This window comes from Erithacus rubecula (assembly GCF_903797595.1).
Source record: "Erithacus rubecula genome assembly, chromosome: 3".
NCBI lineage: Eukaryota > Metazoa > Chordata > Aves > Passeriformes > Muscicapidae > Erithacus > Erithacus rubecula.
The window spans coordinates 17,773,729-17,794,182 of record NC_136689.1 but is presented as its reverse complement, the minus strand read 5'-3'; the positions used below and the strand labels follow the sequence as shown (position 1 = coordinate 17,794,182).

Sequence of the window (20,454 nt, the reverse complement as noted above, 5' to 3'; positions counted from 1 at the left end):
TCCTGTATTTAAGCGAGGCTTTTGGGTATTTTAAGTAACTAAATCAAGAACTGATTCTTAAGAACAAATGTCATGTTTAGAGCTGTATGTGTATGAATAATGCTGGCAGTAGTGTCCTACCTCTCCCTATAAACTGTCTCTTGCCTGTATGCTTTTATTACTGTGACTGCAGCAACACTGCTGCTGCACTGATTTTTTTCTGCTGTGGGTTATACTGTTAGCTAGATGTTAGCTAGGTTATAATGTTAGCTAGATGAATGCCTAAGCAAGGGTTGTTCTTATAAAAACAAGACAAATCAGGTTTTTGAGTTTGAAAATTGGGGACTGTGTCATTTTTCATTCTGCAGTTATTTTGGCTATATTACTAATAGCCACTAGTCCCAAATAGGAGTCCAAGCAGATCTGGCCTCTTATTTGGGATGAGCAGGAACTATGCACAGCTTTCCATTGAGAATGTTAGTTGTGATGTGACAGCTCAGGATTTACAGTCTTTGGTGATATAAAGTGCGGAAAATCTATAAATGACAGAATGACCAATATGAGTGCTCCCTGCTAATAGAACATTCTGATACATTAGAATTATTTAAGGAAGTCAAACAGCAGCTGAACAGTTAGGGGTTTAGGCATTCAGATGATTTTGTTTACAGTAGTCAATAAGGAAAGTAGGTTTCAAAATGTTGTTGAGGTTTAAAAACTTGAAACAGCCAAAGGTAGTGGAGGATAAGGATTTTTGTAATAGAGAAGGCGTAAAATGCAGTAATTCACGGTCAACCCAAGCAGTTTGGTCTTGAAGGACTAAGCACTGGTGGTTGCTGATAGTGTACATTTGTTTTAGTTCTTCCAAAACAGAAGTTAGTCTCCTGTTCCCTGAGCTCTTGTTTCTCTGTTCTGCATTTGTCTCTTGTGTCTGTTACTGCCCATCTTACATGTTCCTTCGTAGAACTAATGTAGCTCACTAAAACAATAGAAAACCCTCCACTTGTTTTTTTGTTGCTGCTGTTCAGAAGTGAGTGGGCACAGGGAAGGTCTGACAAGCTAAGCACTCTGAGAAAGGTGAGAGTGGGTCAGAAAACCTTTTTTATTCCTTTGTAACAGTGAACTGTTAAATGCTTTGGAATGTATTTTAATCAAATAAACTCCTGTAGAAACCCCTTTCAAGAGGCTATGCATTCCTGAGATAAAAATGAATTGCAAGTAGGTGTAAATACCTTCAACAAGTTAAATGATACTTCCACGTGGCAATGTTATGAATTATTAATGCTATTTAAAAGCAAAGCTGAACTCATTTGTATCTTCTGTACTAGAAATAATTCTGGTTCACTAGAAGTGAGCTATTGTTCTTTTGTGTTATTCATATTTTCCATACTTCAGAAGTCCAAAGTTTGAAAAGATACATTTTATCATCTCTTCTTCTGGTAACAGATCAGAGCTAAAATGTAGTTATACATGTATCCTTAATTTGATATTTTGATGAGATGCTTGTCTCTTTCACTCATCTGACAAATGTTTCTCTGAAAGTAAGTTAAAAAAAAAAATGAGTGAGCAAGTGCTGATCTTTAGAGCGATGAAACAAGTAAATGAGTTTAAAAAAAGTATTAGAAACAAAGTGTATTTGTGGAGTCATATTATGTTAATAATTTTGTAGATTGAATCTTTGTGGGAGAAATAGAAACAATCAGAATGTATTTCCTTCCCCTTCTTCATTCCCTTACCCCCTGCTCTACAGGAAAGCAGTGCACAGAAGGTGCTGTAGCATTTCAGAAATTTTGCACCATATTTGTTTTGTTGTCTAGCAACATGTAGCTGTTGGAGTTGAGATGGGATTACATAATTTTTTAGGTAAGAAACAAATCCAAAAATGAGATCCTTGGTAAGAAATAAAGCTTTCTGATTAATCATGATGTATGAGCTCAAGGCATTTTGTATTGGTATCTAGCTGCACCATAAATCTGGGCTCTTGAAGTTGTTCAAGATGAGTATTGTTAGAGATGCTTACCCAAGGGCTGCATGGCAATCATCCCTTATTTATCTTAGAGTAAGAAAGATTTCAAGAGTTGCCTGAATCTGGTCTGGTCAGTTATCTTACTTGTGAACCAAGATTAAAGTTTGTTTTGTCAGTATTCTCATTGGCCGTTTATTTTTTTAATATATTCTTCCTTGGAATAGTGTCTTCTGCTGAATCTTGGTTTTACAGAATGTACAGATTGCATTTATCAGTTCTGCACAGGAGTTTGGAAGATCTGAACTCATTCCTAAGTATATAAATGGGATATGTGTGTTCTGCCTGCTGTTAAAGCTCCCTTAGCTTTCACTCACTGGCAATATTGTTTTCAGACCTTGTTAAGAGTAATTTCTGTCCTTTATTTTCCTTATAGTAAAGCTTTTAAAAGATCAGACATTTGATGTCATTACCATTCCCTAGAATGGGAGGTTCCCATGTGGCTTTATGGATATGGATATTTATCTTGGTGAGCTGTTGCTACTTTTTTTGGAGTTTTTTTAGAGCTGTCACTGAATAGAGGTCTTACAAAAGTGAAGCATGCAGAGTTAGCCATGAGGGGCTAACAGTTTGCTGTTTTTCTGGCAGTAGGGAAGATAGTTAGTTTGTGTGGCCTTTGAGACAGACTTGATTGAAAGCTGTCATATTTATTAAATATTGTGGGAATTCATGTACCTCTGTTAATCCTTTTCTGAATTCCCAAGTGGGTATTTCAGAGCTCTTCTTATACTTTTTATGCATCTTTGTGGTAGAAAAGGGTGCAACTGCAAGAAGTCATTTTGTGGGAGCTATGTCTCTTCAGCAGTCTCAGCAGCATGTTGTTGAAATTTTTATTCTTATCAGTGTAAAAGCTGAGCATTTCTTTCAGAGATTTTCCTGCAGTGTTCTCCAGTTATTTGATGTTGTATGCATTTGAAGTTAATTCAGATTCAGAACTAACACTTCTCAACTTTCATTGGGAAGATAAAGGAGAATTAAAATAAAAAAAATAAAGAAATGGTGAGAGGAGGTATAACCTAAAAGGAGGAGGAAATGTAGTGTTAAGGACAGCAGATGTCTTGTGAACGAGATATTTGTATGCAGAAGGCCTTTGGATGGGTTACCTGTGCACTGGCTTTGAGTGGAAAGCTGTAACCTGGGTAAGCTGTCCTGGAAAACTTTGTCTTGATGGTTTGGATCTGGGAGAGGAATTTGATGTGGTTGCTGATGCTTCACTTTACAGAAGTCTAGCATATTCTTTCTGGACACAAGGGCTGTTTATGCCCACTTCCTTCCTGCTGTTCTTGTGGCCTTGTCCTTCCTGACACCCCTTATGTGTCAGGACTACTGTTGATTTCAGTATGCTACTGAAATGTAATTTGGAGTCCTGATAAATGTTTCTTTGATCAGAATTTTATGGTTTTTGCCTTTTAGATGAAATTAACAGTGGAAGTAAAAGAACAGTAGAAAGTTGGCAGAAAAGATTGTGAAACGTGTTCATTTAAAAGTTTTCATATTGTTTACTGGTATTATTGTGAAGTTTAATCTTAAAGTGTACCAAAGTCATTGCCCCTTGGCTCCAAAATTAGAAATAAAAAAATTCTTTAGGGTGATTTGAATTTTCCAGTAGAATGATGGAAACCAAAGAAACTCTGGCAGTGGTTAGCTGCCTTCTTGAAGCTTGTCTGGGGTTCAGTGAAATTGTTACTCAAGTTTTTCTAAGCACATCTACTGATGATGTAGTAAGTTTGGTAGCTTAGCACTGGTGAAAATCTTTTGTATCAAAAGAATCAATGGATAACATGGCAGTCTTGGTATGATGCTTGCTTTTCTGTATGCCTAGCACTTCAGGGACTGTTGCATTTAAGATGTTATTGAAAAGACTGTGCAGTGCATTTTGATCCTTCCTTTCCACAGTAGTTTTTTTTCTTTCTCATGTGCTTTCCAGATCAAAAAAAGAGACAAACAAACAATTTCCCCTCAAGAAAAACACAAAAGAAAACAAGCACAACCTCCTTGATCTAAAGCTCCTTCAACAAGCCTATATTAGGTTTTAAAAATTTAAAACCTACCTTATGGTATATGTCATTGTAATTATGACATCTGCTTACTCTATTATGAAGGGAAAAACTCCATATTTCTATCCATGTGGCAGTGTGCCCTAGGTTCACTTGTGTGTGTAAAAACCCCAAACCTAGAAATCCCCACCAACTTTTTAAAGTGTACCTATCTTTAAGTTTTAAGAAGTGTACAAAAATTAAAATAACTTTATATATTGCATTTAGCAAGTATAGTTTTACATAATATTTTGGTGCTGATATTACTTGATTTATGAATTTTCTTAGTTAAATTGTATTTCATTAGTTTCTGATATTTCTTCTGTTGTGTCAGAAATAGAAAGGTGCTATTTGGTCATACCTGACTAGAGCATGCATGTACTGCTGCTTGGTGAGATGGTTGTGCAGTTGCTGTTGAGCAAATGATCTTCTGAAAGGCTGGACAATCATTTTGATAGTTAAAGAAAGATGAGCATGGGTAGTTTTTAAAAAAAGCAGTTACTGAGTTTTCATATGGCTGTTCACTTACACATCTTTTCATGCTGCTCAGTGGGATTTTTAAACCCCTTGTATCAAGCCTTATATATGTACGTTTTTAACTAGCTCTCTGTAGAAGCAGTTTGGACAAATGCATTGTGCTGTTCTGCAGTTCAGTGTTAGTCCACAAAAATTCCATAAATACATAATTAAAAAACCAAAATACTTGAGTTCCAGTAGCTTGTAACTTTCTCCCACAGCTGCAGTTTCTTTGCATCTTCTGACACTGACTGTCTAAGTAAACCGTATTACATTGTTAAGGAAAAGAAATTACTTGTTTATGATTAGACAGGAAAAAACACTGAACTTCTGTGTTCTAAGTTTAATCATTAGTTTTGTCAGACTCGCTATTTTTATATAGCATTTGTGTAAACTATTCAAACAAATACAATTTGGGTCTGTAATCCTCCAAAAATTGATTTTTGCCAGTATGAAAGACTTCTGTTAGACTGTAAAGGCTCTGGGATAAGAAGTCATTTTCTCTCTGTTGGCACAATTTTGTTCACACTGCCAATGCTTCATTCATGTTTTAAAAAATAAAAATTAAATCAAACTGATTGCATTCTCAGCTGTTTTACGAAGCACATTTGATTTGTATAGCTTTTGATATTTTATTCAGTTTATCATAGAAAATACTTATTTAGTCAGTAAAATGTATATCCCTTTTTGGAAATGAAATCTAAATCAGATTTCACATTCTTATGCATGGAGATGTCAGTAGGGGAGCCAGAGCTAAAACTTTGCATTAATTTACATTGGTATCCCAACAAAAAATACTGTGCAGGTGCAGAGATGCAGAAAGATAGAAATCTTTGGTGAAAAATGAATGAACATTTTTGAAATAGAAGCCATATCTCTGTTTTTATTCTAGTTTATTTTGTTGATTAAGTAATTATTGTAAAGATGGGTTATTCTAACAACAGTGCATTCATAAATGCTGGTTATAATTGAGGAATTTCAGTTTATGCACTTTGAAAACAAACATAAATACTTAATTTGCTTTTATGAAATTATATTATAAAACATAGTACAGGACGTTATTGCCATCTCTTTAATTTTGATAACACTTGATGCAATACAGACTGGGTTATGTTAAAGGGGAAGCTGAACTGAGTTTTTATTGTCTTTTACAACTTCTAGAAATATAAAGAGAAAGATAAACACAAGCAAAAGTATAAGAAGCAGTCGGAGTCGTCACCATCTTTGGTTCCATCTCTTACTGTAACTACAGAAAAAGTAAGTCATTGTGTTTTTTCTCCTCTTTCACCTCAGTTACTTCTGTCAAAATTTCATGATGTAATGATTCCACTATGTATGCAGGAACTTTATAATGGGATAAATTTTATAATTATCAAGCACTCTTGGTATTTTTTCCTGTAATGTAAAATCCTGAAATACTTGGAGGTTTACCATATGGAGGAAGGCTTAGAGTTTTATAGTTAAATTGTGTGTCAGGTGCCAGTGATACTCCAGTAAGTTTGACTTAATTTATGTGTATTTAATAATTTGAGAAATTTTAGAAAGTCTTTCCTTCAGAATTCACTTTATGCTGAGCTGACACTGAACCTGTAAGCATTTAAATGTGGTAGTTATGAAGTTATAGCTCACACTTCATATACTTAAAATTTGCCTTATCAGCAGGTTGTTCTGTTAGGTTCTCTGGCCTTTCCTTCCTGTTGATGTGTTAAAAAATACCTAAATCCAGCAGCAACATACAGGGTTAAATTATGACAGTTCTCATTGACAGTATTCAGCAAGAATCACTTTTGCTATCCACCAATAAAATGACACTAATGTTGGCATTGCAGAGTGGAAAGTACTTTTGAGGGTTTTCTGATTTCAAAGTCGGAAAAAATGTGTCCCATTCATGTGGGGATGTTTGACATCAGAGTCAGGGAATCATGGTTTGAATTGAATCGTGCTTAGTACACAGATCATTGTGTTTTAGCAAAGGTGTTGAGGCTTGTATTAACTGTGTGTAGTTTGGTTGCTGAGGTGTTACATTCAACAAATGTTTGTTTGCCTATGGTACACCAAGACCTCGTCAGGATGGGGTGAAATGATTGAAATACCAACTTCCTCTGGTCTTAGAAAGCATTCTCTCAATTAGTGGTATCAATTTCAGTAATAATCTCCAAGAAAGTTAATTTTCGTATGCTTGCATATTTCTTTATTCTCAATGATAAGATTATTAACTTGAGAATTCATAGCTGCTAACATCCTATTATTTGTAGCTCACACTTCTGTTAAAAGTCTTGTTTCTTGCTTTGCTGTATTCTCTTTGATGCTATTGCGTCAAGTGAGACTTTGTAGTCAGTGATTTTCAAAACTCTCAATAACTCTCTACTAAAAAAATAGAAGAAAAAGTAGAGTCACTTTGCCACTTTGCTGGCTTGGTTTAAGAGCAGTTAGAGATTGCAATCAGTGAGTGTGACAGTTTCTATTGAAATTAGGTTGTAGAACACTTTGAGTAATATTGACTGGTCCACATCATTGGTTATTTAATTTTATTAATTTGCCCCTGAACTTACTCATTTTGAGTCTGAGACAACTTTTAAAATTCATAGCCTGTAGGAGAGGCTTTGTGGAAACTTGTATGGAAACTTCTTTAAATTTTACAATCTTTGTTAAGGTTTTATACTGTGTAGAATCTTATCTTTCTTGAATTACATCCCTCTTGTACTTTGATTATCTAATCATCTTAAGTTTTTACAAAAAGTGATATTACTGTATTTCTGTAAAAGTTAAAGAAATTATATGGAAATATTTATTATCTTTTTTGCATCCTGCCTATTAGAATATGCTTTTAATGCCAAAGGCACAGTTGGAATTTGTTTTTCTGCTAAGCTTATTTCTGATTGCTTTGTCCTCCCTATGCTTTTCCTAATTACAAGGTTTACTCATATGGATAGTCACAAGCAGGAGCTAGAGCAAACACTAAAGTGAACAGAAAATCTCTAATTCTAGAAATTAATATATAATTTAATTAAACTAAAACAGAATATTAATTGTGGAATTTGAATATCATCATGCGTTTTTACTTTTATTTAATCTTTTGCATGTGCGTTTTCTTTACCAAACCTGTTTCCTTCATTTATTGCCTTTTTTTATCCTCACGAAATCTGGTGTTCAGTTTTTTATTGGTGTTTTTATTGGAAAGTGGGTGTTCAGAGGTTCCTAAGTGTGATAATCTTTTTTTTTTTAAGTATCTAGTGGATATATGGAAATGATTTTTTTTTTTTTATTGTTGGGCTAGTCCCTTCAGTTAATTTTTTTTGTCCCAAGTTCTTTTAGCACCATTACATGCATTTGCTTTTCTAGGTTATAAACTCATAATATGTTCCTCAAAACCTAGAAATTTTAATGATGAAACAAGCTTTATTTTTTCCCAAGATGAATATTTGGTTCAGAATATTGTATTAATGTATTACTTTTATGTCTCCTTTTACATAAAGTTGCTAGAATTGTTTTGAACCTGATCTCTGTTTCACAGTCTTTCTTTGTATTGAATACATGACTTTATCGTGGTATATAATCACTTCTGCTACCATAACGTTCTTGTGGGGGGAACTGAAATTTGTAATGGAATTTGTTTTTCCTTTTTAAAGATGTTAAACCTTTGTAAATTCAGTGGTAATGACCATTTATGCAGGTGATGTCTTAAAGCATGTTGTTATCTGAATCAGTGGTTTTTACATGGAATCATGAAGGGTTGCATGATAAACTCAATTTACCTTCTGTTAGTGTAGTTGAATTGCCTGTTTGTTCTGCAGAATTTAATTTCAAGAAATCTTACTTCAACAAATCTTACAAGGGTCCAGCCTCTCCTGTTTTGAGAGGCACTGTTGTGCATTCCTGTAATGTCACAGCAAATATTGTTCAGTCTGAATCAGTTAAGTTTGAGGAAGTTTGAAATAAGAAATGCCTGACTATTCTTTGATTAATGTAGTAGCACTGTATTTTTTCACTTTTGGGATATAGATACAGAATGTTTTAAGCAGAACTACAACAACTTAGGAATTTGAATTCTTTGCTGCCTTTTCCTCTGGCTGCCTTCTTAGTTGGGAAGAGCCATCAGCCCCATATTTACTCCTGGTAAAAAATTTCTGTCTCTTATTTTGAGCTTTGGCTCCCTCCAGCAGTGTAGGGAGATGGGAGTGAGGGTTATGATCAGTTCATCACTGGTTGCTCCTGCAGCTGCTTAGGGAGAATAGTCCTTCCCCAGCTCCAGCATCCCTCCATGGAAGACAGTTCTTTGTGAACTTCTCAATCATGAGTCCATCCCATGGGCTACACTTCTCCACTGACTGCTTCAATGTGGATCACTTCTCCATGGGTGCAGTCCTTCAGGCACAGCCTGCCTCCAGTATGGATCCCCAACAGGGTCACATGTCCTATCAGGAAACCTGCTCCAGCGTGGGCTCCTCTCTCCAGGTCTCCAGGTCCTGCCAGGAACCTGCTCCATGGGGACACAGCCATGTGTCCATCCACTTGCTCTGGTGTAGGTTTCTTACATGGGCTGCAGGTCGATCTCTGCATCCCCATGGATTTCCATGGGCTCTCCGTGGTCTTCACCATGGGGCTGCAGGGGAATCTTGGCTCTGGTGCCTGGAGAACCTCCTGCCCCTCCTTCTTCACTGACTGGCATCTGCAGAGTTGATTCTCTCACGTGTTCTCAGTCTGCTCTTCTCTGGCTGCAGTTACATCTGCCCAATAACCCTTTTTGTTTTTCCTTCTTCAGTATATTGTCACAGAGGTGTTACCACCATTTCTGGTGGGCTCAGCCCTGGCCAGCATTGGTTGGTCCTGGAGCCGGTTGGAATTGGCTCTGCTGGACATGTAGGAAACCTCTGTCAGCTTCTCACACAAGTCCCTCCTATAGCCCCCCCTCTACCAAAGCCTGGCCATGCAAACCCAGTTAGTTTTGGGGAGGTTTTTGGGTTGGTTGGTTTTTGCTGTGACTCTGCTCTTACCATCTGGTATTTTTGTGCAGAATTTCTTGCTGTGGTCCTTCCCTTTTCTCTGCAAGGATACTGCCTTATACATCTGCGTAGGGCTAAAGGCCACTCAAACCTTGAAAATCCCTGTGTATACCAAGTGTGATTATTGCATGTTTACTTTAAATCCCCAGAAGTTTTAAGACTTGCTGCAGATGGATGGTGTAACTCCTCAGGGTGCAGAGAGTGATAGATGGAGAGCATAAAAATGACAGTAGCTCTCTGTGCTTAGGGTATATTTCATCATGTTAGTGTTCATGATTCTCTGAGTAAGCATGTAGATTTCAGTACACCTTATAGCACCTTCTGAAATGCAAACAGCTGTGGGAGCAAAATTTTCCAAAGCAGAATGGTGTTGTGCATGCATATTCTTCAAAATCTGCCAGGAGTGGGATTCAGGCTTGCAGTCAAATCAAATCACAGCACAGTGTTTGCAAATTAATGTCTACTTGTCATTGCCTGGCCTGGTATGCAAATAGATTGAAATATTTGCTTTCCTCAAGGCTTGTATATTTAGTTGTCTTCTGTCATTTGCAACTGAAAAGTAAGGCTTATGTAAATGTCTTAGCTATTTTAGTGAAATATGGAAAACTTTGTATAGCTGCTATACAAAGCTTTATGTAAAGATGAAGAAACATTCTGTTGTAGGCCTAAATTCAGCAAGCATCCCACTTGGGGCAGGGAAAATGTGTGTGTATGCTCAATTTTAAGAAGTGTGTGTTTGTGTGGTCTTTAATGGAGATAACTGTAGATACTATTTTAGATTCTATTCTGTAGAGAACTGAAAAACAGACAAGCTAGTTTTGAACAGATGAGTAGCTTCTTGGTTTGATCCATATTTTTTTTAAGAAGCCTTAAACGGCTATTTTACTAGATGGCTTGATTATAAATAACAGTAAATTTTTTTTTCTTTTTCCTGATTTTGCTTTCATTTTCTTTCTTATGTTATTAAAATTCTGTTACCACAACTCCACTCCAACTTTTTTCTGTCATGAGAACAATACTACTCCCTTGTATAGTTTCCTAATGTTGTGTATGCAGTTTCCCTGCCCACCTAATTAATTACTTTCTGTGAAACCTCTTTTGACTATTGTTCACCAATAGGAACAATTCTGGCAAAATTTAACAAACAACCTAAAGCTGAAATTTTTGAAAGCCTGGTGGGGAGTGTTTGAGTGTAGGAAAATTGCCAGAATTCTTAGGGTTGGGTAGGGGTTGAGAAAGAAATTTGCATTGGGAGCTCAAGAGAGTTTTTGTACCTGTCAGAGAGCAGGTTTGAAGTAAGCTTGTCTTTTTCAGGTCTCTCATGTGTCTTCTTTACTTGGTGATTCTTAAGGAATTGGATGAATGGGGGGTGGTTCATATGCCAGGAAGCTGATTTTGGTTTGATGTTGAGGCTATGAAGTGGTAAAAATCCAAGTTCTTAGGTTCTGATGCCTTCAACAATTCTACTGCTGATGGAACATTTTCAGGTTAACAAAAAAGGCATAAAAATTGAACATCCAGAAAAGCACTCAAAGTTTATTTTCTAATTTTTAATTTTAAGCATAAAATAACAATATCCTATTTAAATACACTATAAAGACTGTACTCATGAGATTTTTCCATTTGCCTTAGTGAAGTAAAAATTTCAACCAAAACCATTGTGCATTTTTTCCACAAAATCATGTTTTATGCACTTCAGTTGTTTGCTGAGAATCTTCACAGTTCAGCTGCTGTAATTCCTGCTCTTTCTAGCAGCAATATTTGAACACTTCTGTGTTTGTTTGAGAGAATGAGGTCCTTTAAAAAGTTCTTACAGTTTTTTGTGTGACTTGTTTCTTTAATTTCTTCTCTCTTTTAAAATGCCAGACATACACAAGCACTAGCAACAACTCCATGTCAGGCTCCTTGAAGCGGTTGGAAGATACCTCAGCTCGATTTACAAATGCAAATTTCCAGGAAGTTCCTACACACGTTTCAAGTGGAAAAGATTCTTCAGAGGCTAGAGGGTCAGAGAGCAAAGGGAAGAAATCTGCAGGTCACAGCTCGAGTCAGAGGGGAAGAAAGCCTGGTGCTGCAAGAAATCCAGGAACAACTGTGACTGCAGCTAGCCCTTTTCAGCAAGGTACTGATTGTTACATTGGAACACAGCTTCTGCTTTGTCATGAATTAGAAATTTTATGGATGCATAACTTGAATCTTTTATTCTCAGTACTGAGAATGTTATTTCACTTTAGGGAAAAACCCGACTTTTTTCAGGGTAAAGATGTTTGTTGCTATAGCATGAAAAAAAGTTGTCCATTTTTAGAAGGCAGAACCGATGCTTTTGTTCAGACTGTTAGGGTATTCTCTTTAGCTAAAAACAGAAGTGTCTTTATGTGCCAGAAATTTAGTGTGGGGTAAACTTTATTATGCATTTGAGTCTAGATGTTTTAGCTTTTTAAGGGAAGTAATACTGATGTTTTTTAGTGAGTGCACTAGCTAAGGAACAGAACTGGACTACCTAATGTGTAGGATGCATTGGCCCCTCAATACTTTTTCAAGATGCAGATACATAAAGTATAGAATTTTCTTCAGAATGAAAGACCTTTCTACTTAATTGTTTTGTCATTGAAATATATAAACAAAAGGTGAGTATGTGAAAAGTATGTAAGGTTTCTTTCCCTTAGGTAATATAAAATCTTTTACTTTTTGAACTTGCTAAAACCCACTTATGTGCACTATGAACCCTTCTAAAAAGCAAATTTTATTATAGCATCTTTGTCAGAGTTGAAAAAAAAATGATTAAAAAATTTAAAGGATTTTAAAAAAGTTCCTTAATCATTAAAGCATGTTATTTGGAAACGCAGTAAACTAGGCCTTCTATAAAGTAATTTCTAGTAATTTTCACTGTGGTGTCTAGTAGCTGACTGTCCTTTATGCTTTGTGATGTTGATTCTTTATTTATGCAGTAAACACTTAGCTCTTTCAATATTTCAGGGTTTTTTACTTGAAAGAAGAAGTGTTTTTTTGTTTAAATTCTCAAAGCTTTGAAAAGTACCTTCTGGAATTCTTCATTTAAAGAAAAATCTTACTGCAGATGGCAAGATAGATCTTTGCTATGTGCATGCATTTTCTTCAGGCTGCATTAAGTGAAGTTGATACAACTTACTTAAAATACAAAACAATGATATTTTAATTTTTTTTAATAGCTGTATTTATGTAAATTGTATTTTAATTTGAATTCTTAACAGTGTTTAGTGGAGTACTAATGTTAACACACTAGTTTTTAAAGGACATGGGTTTTTTATACCTAATGTCATATTTAGGAATGTTTTCTTGATGTTGTCATCAGTCTGAATTCTGGGGAACAGTACCCACATACACCCATCTGTATAAAATTAGTGTATTTCAGTGCAAGTAGATGTTTGTCTTTCCCAAGAGTGCTTCATTTTCTGCCTTGAATGCACTAATACAGTGGTGAAATGACTGCATTGCAAATACTGAAGAAGGAATGTAATTCTGTTACACAAAAGATCTTTATGGTTCTGTGACAGTGCTAAAGAAATCCTAAAATGCCAATTTTATACACTGTTTTTCACTTTCTCTCTTGTACTTTTGAAGAATATGTCTTCTGTGGAGCTCCTCCTCAGCCAGGGAGAATTAAGCCCAATTGTTGTTCCCTTGACCTGTGTCAGACCCTTGATTTTAGACAGAATGCTAAGGAGGATTGCAGTCATAGTGTATATGTGATCAAGCACATTTCTATCTGCTTTCTTTTTATATATGTGTTTGTTCAAGAAAACCTGCTTCAGTTTGCACCAAGTGTTTGTTATGGCTTCAAAACATGATGGATATTGAAATTGCCTAAGCAACAAAGTTGTTATTCTTCTTTTATTTGTTTTCACCTTATTTGTGCCCCAGATGTAATTATCTGAATCTCAGACAGGAGTCCGAGAATCATATCCAGCAAAGTGAAGATGAGCAGGAGAGCCAATGAGTTATTAAAAAAATTCTTTAACTCTTGTTAAAGATTTTCATAAATTCCTTCCACATTAAAGTATTTTATTCTAAGTTTGTTATACCTCCCCTCAATTTTCATCAACTACAGCAAAAAACATAATTGCACTTTTTTCTTTTTTTAGGAAGCTTTTTGGGCACTCCTGGGAGCATAAAGTCATCTTCTGGAAGTTCAGTTCAGTCTCCCCAAGATTTTTTGAGTTTTACAGACACAGATCTGCGAAGTGACAGTTTCACGCATTCTCAACAGGCTTCCTCAACCAAAGATGTACATAAAGGAGAGGCTGGGAGCCAAGAGGGAGGAGTCAATTGTTTCACTTCCTTAATTGGTCTCCCTTCATCGTCAGCAGCTGTTTCCCAATCTAAAAACTTTGACAGCTCGCCTGGAGACATAAGTAACTCAAGCCTTACTTCTACAGCATACAAACGAGCTCAAACTTCTGGAATAGAGGAAGAAACTGTAACAGAGAAGAAACGGAAAGGAAATAAGCAAAGTAAACATGGGCCTGGTAGACCTAAAGGAAATAAGAGTCAAGAAAGTCTTTCCCATCTTTCAGTTTCTTCTGCTTCCCCAACTTCGTCTGTGGCATCTGCTGCAGGAAGTGTGACAAGCTCTGGTCTTCAAAAATCTCCAACTTTGCTCAGGAATGGAAGTTTACAAAGTCTTAGTGTTGGTTCATCTCCAGTGGGTTCAGGTAGGCACTTACTGGATTTGTTTTCCTACTTCAAAATATGTTTTTATTATTTTAGCTGTAATTCTGAGTATGCATTTCAAGAACATAGTATCATGTAAAGTATTGTGGAAATTACACTGGGGAAGAAAGGACTGTTGGAAAAGTAAGTTTTGTTCCTTGTATAGGTGCCACTGTGCTGTAGGTGGCTGTACTAGGTTGACCTGTGTATTGACCTAGAGGCTAATGCAGGTTTTTCAGCTGTAGGGGGGAAAGTTGCATGAAAAAAAGGTTCTTTGAAAATTACATGTGGCAGGTTTAACAGAAAAAAGTGATTGCTAGTATGGACTTGATTGTCTGTGTGTTCTGTTACACAGAGAAAACAAAATTGGTACTCAGGTGCGTCAGCTTTGCTGAATGTGTTGCTCATTTATATTTTCCCAATTTAGCTTAAGTGAAAATCAAAATGCCTACATGGAGAATGACCAGTTTAAACATGTAGAATTATATTCTAAATCTGGATTCCTGTGCCAGCTGGATGACATTTTCATATTCTTGTGTGCTGTTTAGCAATTGAAATTGGCTGGTTTGTTCTTCCTCTGTTCTTAAATGTTATGCACATCTGGGGCTGCGAGAGGCTTTCTGTTTCCAGTAAACCTGTGTGTGGAATGGCCTGACAGAATACTCTTCTCTACCCAAGTCTTTGCTGCTCTGAAGTTTCTTTCAAAGCTTTTGTGGTATAAAAAATAACAAATTGCCTCACTTTTGAAACTTCAAAATTTTGTCCTTTTTGTTGTTAGAGTGGGTTTTTTTTTGTTTGTTTGTTTGGTTTGGTTTTTTTTTGCTTAATTTTTCTAATTTGGGTGAAAAGAGAAATTGAGCTTGAATACTTGCTTGTGGGGAGGTTTTTATGTTTTTTGTACTGTATACTTTATAAGCAAGAGATATTTTAAAAATATGCATAGTTCAAGGAAAAAAACCCTTTCAGAAAAAGGCTTAAAACCTTGATGTCAAAGCCACATTGTTTAAAGCAGTTAGATACAGGCAAAATTATCATTTTTATTATAGGTAATAATGGCAATAGCAGTAGCAACTAAATTAAAAAAATACTTTTCCTGTATTATAGTTGATGAAAAGAAATGGTATATGACAAAACTTCGTAGTTCACTAGTTTTCTTTGTTTAAAATACAGTTTTAAGAACATTTTCACCTCTTACCTGTTATGAGCAGTGAGCATCTAATAGATTTACATCCATGTTCTGTTTTTATAGTATGAACTTTCTTATTCCTTTATAATCTCTTTGAGGTGGATTATGTATTGTTGTTGGGCTAGGAGAGAGAAGTACAAGGTCTTGGTTTGAAGTGAGTGATCCACATTCCCCTCTTATGTTTGTTGTCGAATATTCTGCTCTCACCCGCTCCTTGAACAGGTCTTTTTCCCTCCAGGTCCGTTCTTGCTTCCTTTGTCTTCATTACATCTCACTCTTCCTTCTTGAAAATGCCAGTGATAATGTTAAACTCTTTGTAAATAAATACATGCATGGAAATACCATGTTGGCTTTATTACTTTTATCACGATATTCAGCCTATATTTTCACATCTATTAAATATACTTAGATTCTTGGTGGCCAGCATTAGACCTGTCCATAAACAGTGATATTTTCTAAGGATGCCAAAGATTATGGATATGAGTATATGAACAAACTAAGTTAATAAACAAAATCATCCCAGCAAAAACAAGAAAACCCAGAGATACAAAACCAAATGGGATGTCTTTGAGCACGAGCTCTAAATTTAACCAGAAACTTTTCACTTGAATTGAGCATGTTTTTGTGATGTACTCTTCTCCCTCATCTCCTGTTTTTCTTATGGTTGTAGTGATTCTCTCCTTGCTTCATCATAAGCATTTTTTGGTTTATCAATCCAGTAATGCAATTTACAACAATATTTTGTGTTGCAGTGAAGTAGGGACATATGAATAGTACCAGTATTATCAGAAACATGTATTTTCTCAAGTATTATGTGCTAATGTTTCTCTTTTCAATGTGCCAATGTGAAATATCTCAGTAACAAGATTCGGCAAGTGAATCTAAATTCTTTGATCCAGGCCCCTGGATAAGATTTTGTGCATATAAATGTAGTGAGTGAAAACACAGAGTACTCAAGTCAAAAAGTTTTTATTGCCTCTTACATGGAATTACCTTGATGCCTCAAAGAAGCCAAATCAGGAATGAGCTAGAGTGTACCAAACAAAGCTTTTGAGGCACTTTTGCAAGAATCTCCTCTTTTTTTTTTTTTTTTTTAATAGTCTTCCTAACAGCAGCTATCTAAAGCTATCCTTCTTTCAACTTTCTTAAGAGCACTTGTTGAGATCCATAAAAATTATGAAAAACATGACTTCACAGATGTATGATAATTGTGTTCATAGTTAATATTCAAGTGAGATGAAGTGTGAAGGGAAGCTTATTTTAAAGGTAATGCAGATTCATCATGTACTATTTATACCTAACTAAATGTCTTCCCCAAAAAATTTATTCAGAATAAGTATATTCAACTAATTTTGTAAAAATATTTGTCATTTCTGAACTTACCTAGTCCACTGGGCTTCTTTTTCCTGCTTAATAAGAACAGAGATGTACCATGAATATAGGTATAGTGTAAGGACGTGTTATTAGAAGCAGTTATTGCACACTCAGGTTGTATTTCAGTTGCCATGTGACAGATCTAATGTGTTCAAGGTTAAACCTCAGTGTTCAATCTTTAGGCTCTTTATTATTTTTTCTGAAATGTATTTATAACCTGATGGGAAACATTTTATGCATTACTTTAGCATTGTATTCAAAGGAATAAAATTAACTCTAAAAAATGAAACAAAATTTAAATTGGTAGGGTGATACAGAATTTTTGCAGTAAATTAACATTCTGCTAGTACTCTCTTTAAAAAAAAAAAAAGCCACCAAAATTCTTTAAATATCAGCTTATTTACAAACCATACTTCTCTTTTTTGTTGAAAATTCAGAAGCATTTTAAGTTTATTGTCTAAAAATGCCTAAGTCAGTTATTGAAGGAGTTATATAAAGCTGATAGTGGTTCATCTCAAATAGGGCTGGTCTTTGGAGTGATTTCAGGATCCGAATCTTTTAATAGAGGGGTGTGTGTGTGTGTAGATTTCATCTGAACTCAACAATTTTATAGAGTTATCTAATTTTCCAGGTCATGCTGGTGGTATTCTCAGGATTAAGCTAATTCTCAGCATCCTTCTAGGGAATAATATTTGAAGATTTCTAGTCTAGTATTGTAAAGCATTGAGAGCTTGTGTCACTCAGCAATAGGAAAAAGAACATTTTATGTGATGTACAGTACCTTCTGAATTTTATGGAATAATGTAGCAATGTAAAATGGGAAGAATCAAGTATCAGAAGTTAACTGAAATTTCTGTTTCATGGTTCTTGTGCAGTTGTCTTCCAAGTTCAGCATGGATAATTGCTGCTAGAATTATTACAGTGCTTTTGGCACTTCTCTGCCTTTCCCAGTTCTGCTCTTGATTTCAAGTGTGCAACAAATTGTGTGGTATCAACTTTGGTAGCTAAAGACTTCAGGGGATTATTTGCTTCAGTATTTTAATTCTTGTAAAATAGATTTTGTGCTGTTATGTGTACTGTAAACCCTAATAAATTTTTTTTGTTTGTTTGTTGTTTTTTGTTTAAGAAGACTGGAAAAGATTAAATTACCAACTGGGCCTCCAAATTATTAGCCCATTGTTTCAGCACCTTTACTTGTGTCCATCTTCTGGAATTCCTTTGTCCTGACTGAGGCAAAATTAGAATTTGTCTCTCTACATTTTTATCTCTACATCATATATATTCTGCCCTTAGCCAATCTTCAGTATTCTCTGGTTGGTAACAGTAGGCACTTTTTGGAATAAAGGACTCATCCAAACCCAGTACTGTACTTTATTAAAGCAGTATTTCAAATTCTAAAAACCGGTAATGTTTTTGGCACAGGTCCCTCTGAGTTGATCTTGTTTTGTGCAGTCAAGTTTCAGCCTTATATACGAGTTTTCTAAATGCTTCAGATTAGTTCCATGTATTTTGTTCTCCTTTCCCATCTGATTCAAGCAGTGCTGAAACCTTTGCCAGTGTTGTGCACGTTATGCTGTGCAAGATCATCATACTGTTAAGCTCATTGTTGCACTGATGACATAAGGGAACTCTGAGTTTCAAAGTAGAAGAGAAATTTGAAATTATTCTCATTGAGATACAGTCCCTCAGTACTTATGTTAATCTTCCTGATGCTGTGCTTAAAGTTTGGTTTAGTAGCTGAATCTACTGGGAGAAAGAGTTTAGGAAAAATTATTCTGAAACAGTTTGTGCTGTTATGTTTATCTGCAAAGTGCACCAAAGCAGAAGTCTTGCTGTTTTAAAAAGCCAGTTTGTATTCAGAGGAGATAGAATATAAAGAACAAATTGATACTAATAGATATTAATGGCCTTTTAGGACTAAGCAAATAGGGTAGAAAGTATATGAGGCAAAAATCAATGTGTGGAGAATTTCATTCTTCATAGTTGAGACTGAACAGAAATGGTGTTGAGATTGGTGAATGGTGTGCAAGATTAAAATGTTAAAATTGAAGATTGTTGGTGTAGAAAACATAGAGATGTTCATCAGGTAACAGTGAAGAAATCACGAGAGGTCGTAGCTTAAGAAAATGGGGATTATAATGAAATGCATCAAAGTTCTTAAATTAAACAGTTGTTATTAGCAGCTACAGCCAGAAGTATTGACATTCCTTGATGATGAATACCTCGTACTTCCATGCTTTTAGACTGTCAGTGTTAAAACTCATGAAGTTTAAAACTCATGAAGTTCTAAGAGAGACTGGCAAGTAGTTAATGATATGCAATTAGGATGTGTCTGACAGAAGAAAGGAAGATACTAAGACATACAAAGGTGTTATGATTAGTGGTGGATATTAAAAGTTATGGGAAATAACTTACTGGGCTAATTTTATTTGTTTTTTTTAAATTAAGAAGTGATGTAGTAATCTGCATTTCAGTTGATACATTTTAAATAAAGTCTTGTAGTGATAGGAAGTCATCAAATCCTTGCATTAACTGTAGTTAATAGGTAAGTTTCAATTTTATTTTGGTCAGAGAATTATTAAACCAATATTTGCTTTGTTTTGTTATTTCCACTTATGCTCAGTTGGTCAGAGCATGGTGTTCATAACACCAAGGTCACAGCTTCAATTCTCAATTTGCCTAAGGGTTGTACTAGGCAATCTTTGTGAGTTCCTTCCAATTCAGAATAGTCTGTGAAATCTATTGGAAAATTCCTCAGTTTTTGAAAAATTCTGGTTATGAGGACAGGGTAAAATGAATCTCTTGGTCAGCAGTACAAACTAAGAGTTATGTTGGTAGAGCTAAAGTAGAAGATTGTCTTAGAAAGATGGATGTATGGTTGCAGGCTAATGATGGCCTTCTGGGGAAAGAAGGACTGTAGAGAAAAAGGATAAAGGTGATTAATCAGTTGTGTCTGAGTTTCCAGTGCTGAGCTGTGTTTAAAAAGGTTTTAATGCATAAACAGCGAGCTAATGAGGAAGGCAGCTCCACATTGAGAGTGTGTCTGGTCTACTATGTGTGGTTCTGCAATTTGCTCTGTGTAAAGAAAAGAGCCATGAGAAGGATTCAGTGACTGAAAAAAGCACAGTACTGGAGAATAGCTAAGGAGTAAGTTTATCAAACTCTGGATATCATATGAGGAACTGAAAACTGATACAATGATCCTTATCCTAACAAAAAAGTAAAACATGATCAAGTGAGAGAAAGTAATAGTTGAACAAATCTTAGTTCTGAAAACTTATTTTCTAGAAGATATAGTTTAGTTGAATGTATTTATTTGATTTACAGGTTCAGGAAGTTCTGGAGCTAAGAAGTCAATGTGCTTGCAAAGATTCTTGTTTGGTCCTTACCTGTGAACTTAATTATGTGCTGTATTGTCTCTGATTTAAAAAAAAAAAATATTAGCATGGTGCATCAGTTTAGCATATGACATAATTTGTAACTGGGCAATGAATGCATTTTAAAATACAGTAGTTAGTAAATTTTCAGGCATCATGGGTCTGCTGGAATTAGTTTCCAGCCTAGTATGTTCTATGCTTTTATCAGAGATTGAGAAGTTAAGTCGTCTTTGCTGGGTTCAGAGTGGTTTCTAAAAACGTATATTGTAAAAAA

General features: G+C 35.4%; 1 protein-coding gene across 9 annotated transcripts in view; it reads left to right on the top strand.

Moving 5' to 3' along the window:
* The window catches only part of MLLT10 (MLLT10 histone lysine methyltransferase DOT1L cofactor), a 125,112-nt gene that overhangs the window by 53,311 nt on the left and 51,347 nt on the right, over positions 1-20,454 (top strand). For all 9 annotated transcript variants that reach the window (XM_079300844.1, XM_079300847.1, XM_079300846.1 and 6 more), the window contains 3 exons: positions 5,713-5,808; positions 11,421-11,676; positions 13,676-14,245. In XM_079300844.1, coding sequence (XP_079156970.1) covers positions 5,713-5,808; positions 11,421-11,676; positions 13,676-14,245 — 922 coding nt within the window. The remainder of the gene's footprint in view (positions 1-5,712; positions 5,809-11,420; positions 11,677-13,675; positions 14,246-20,454) is intronic.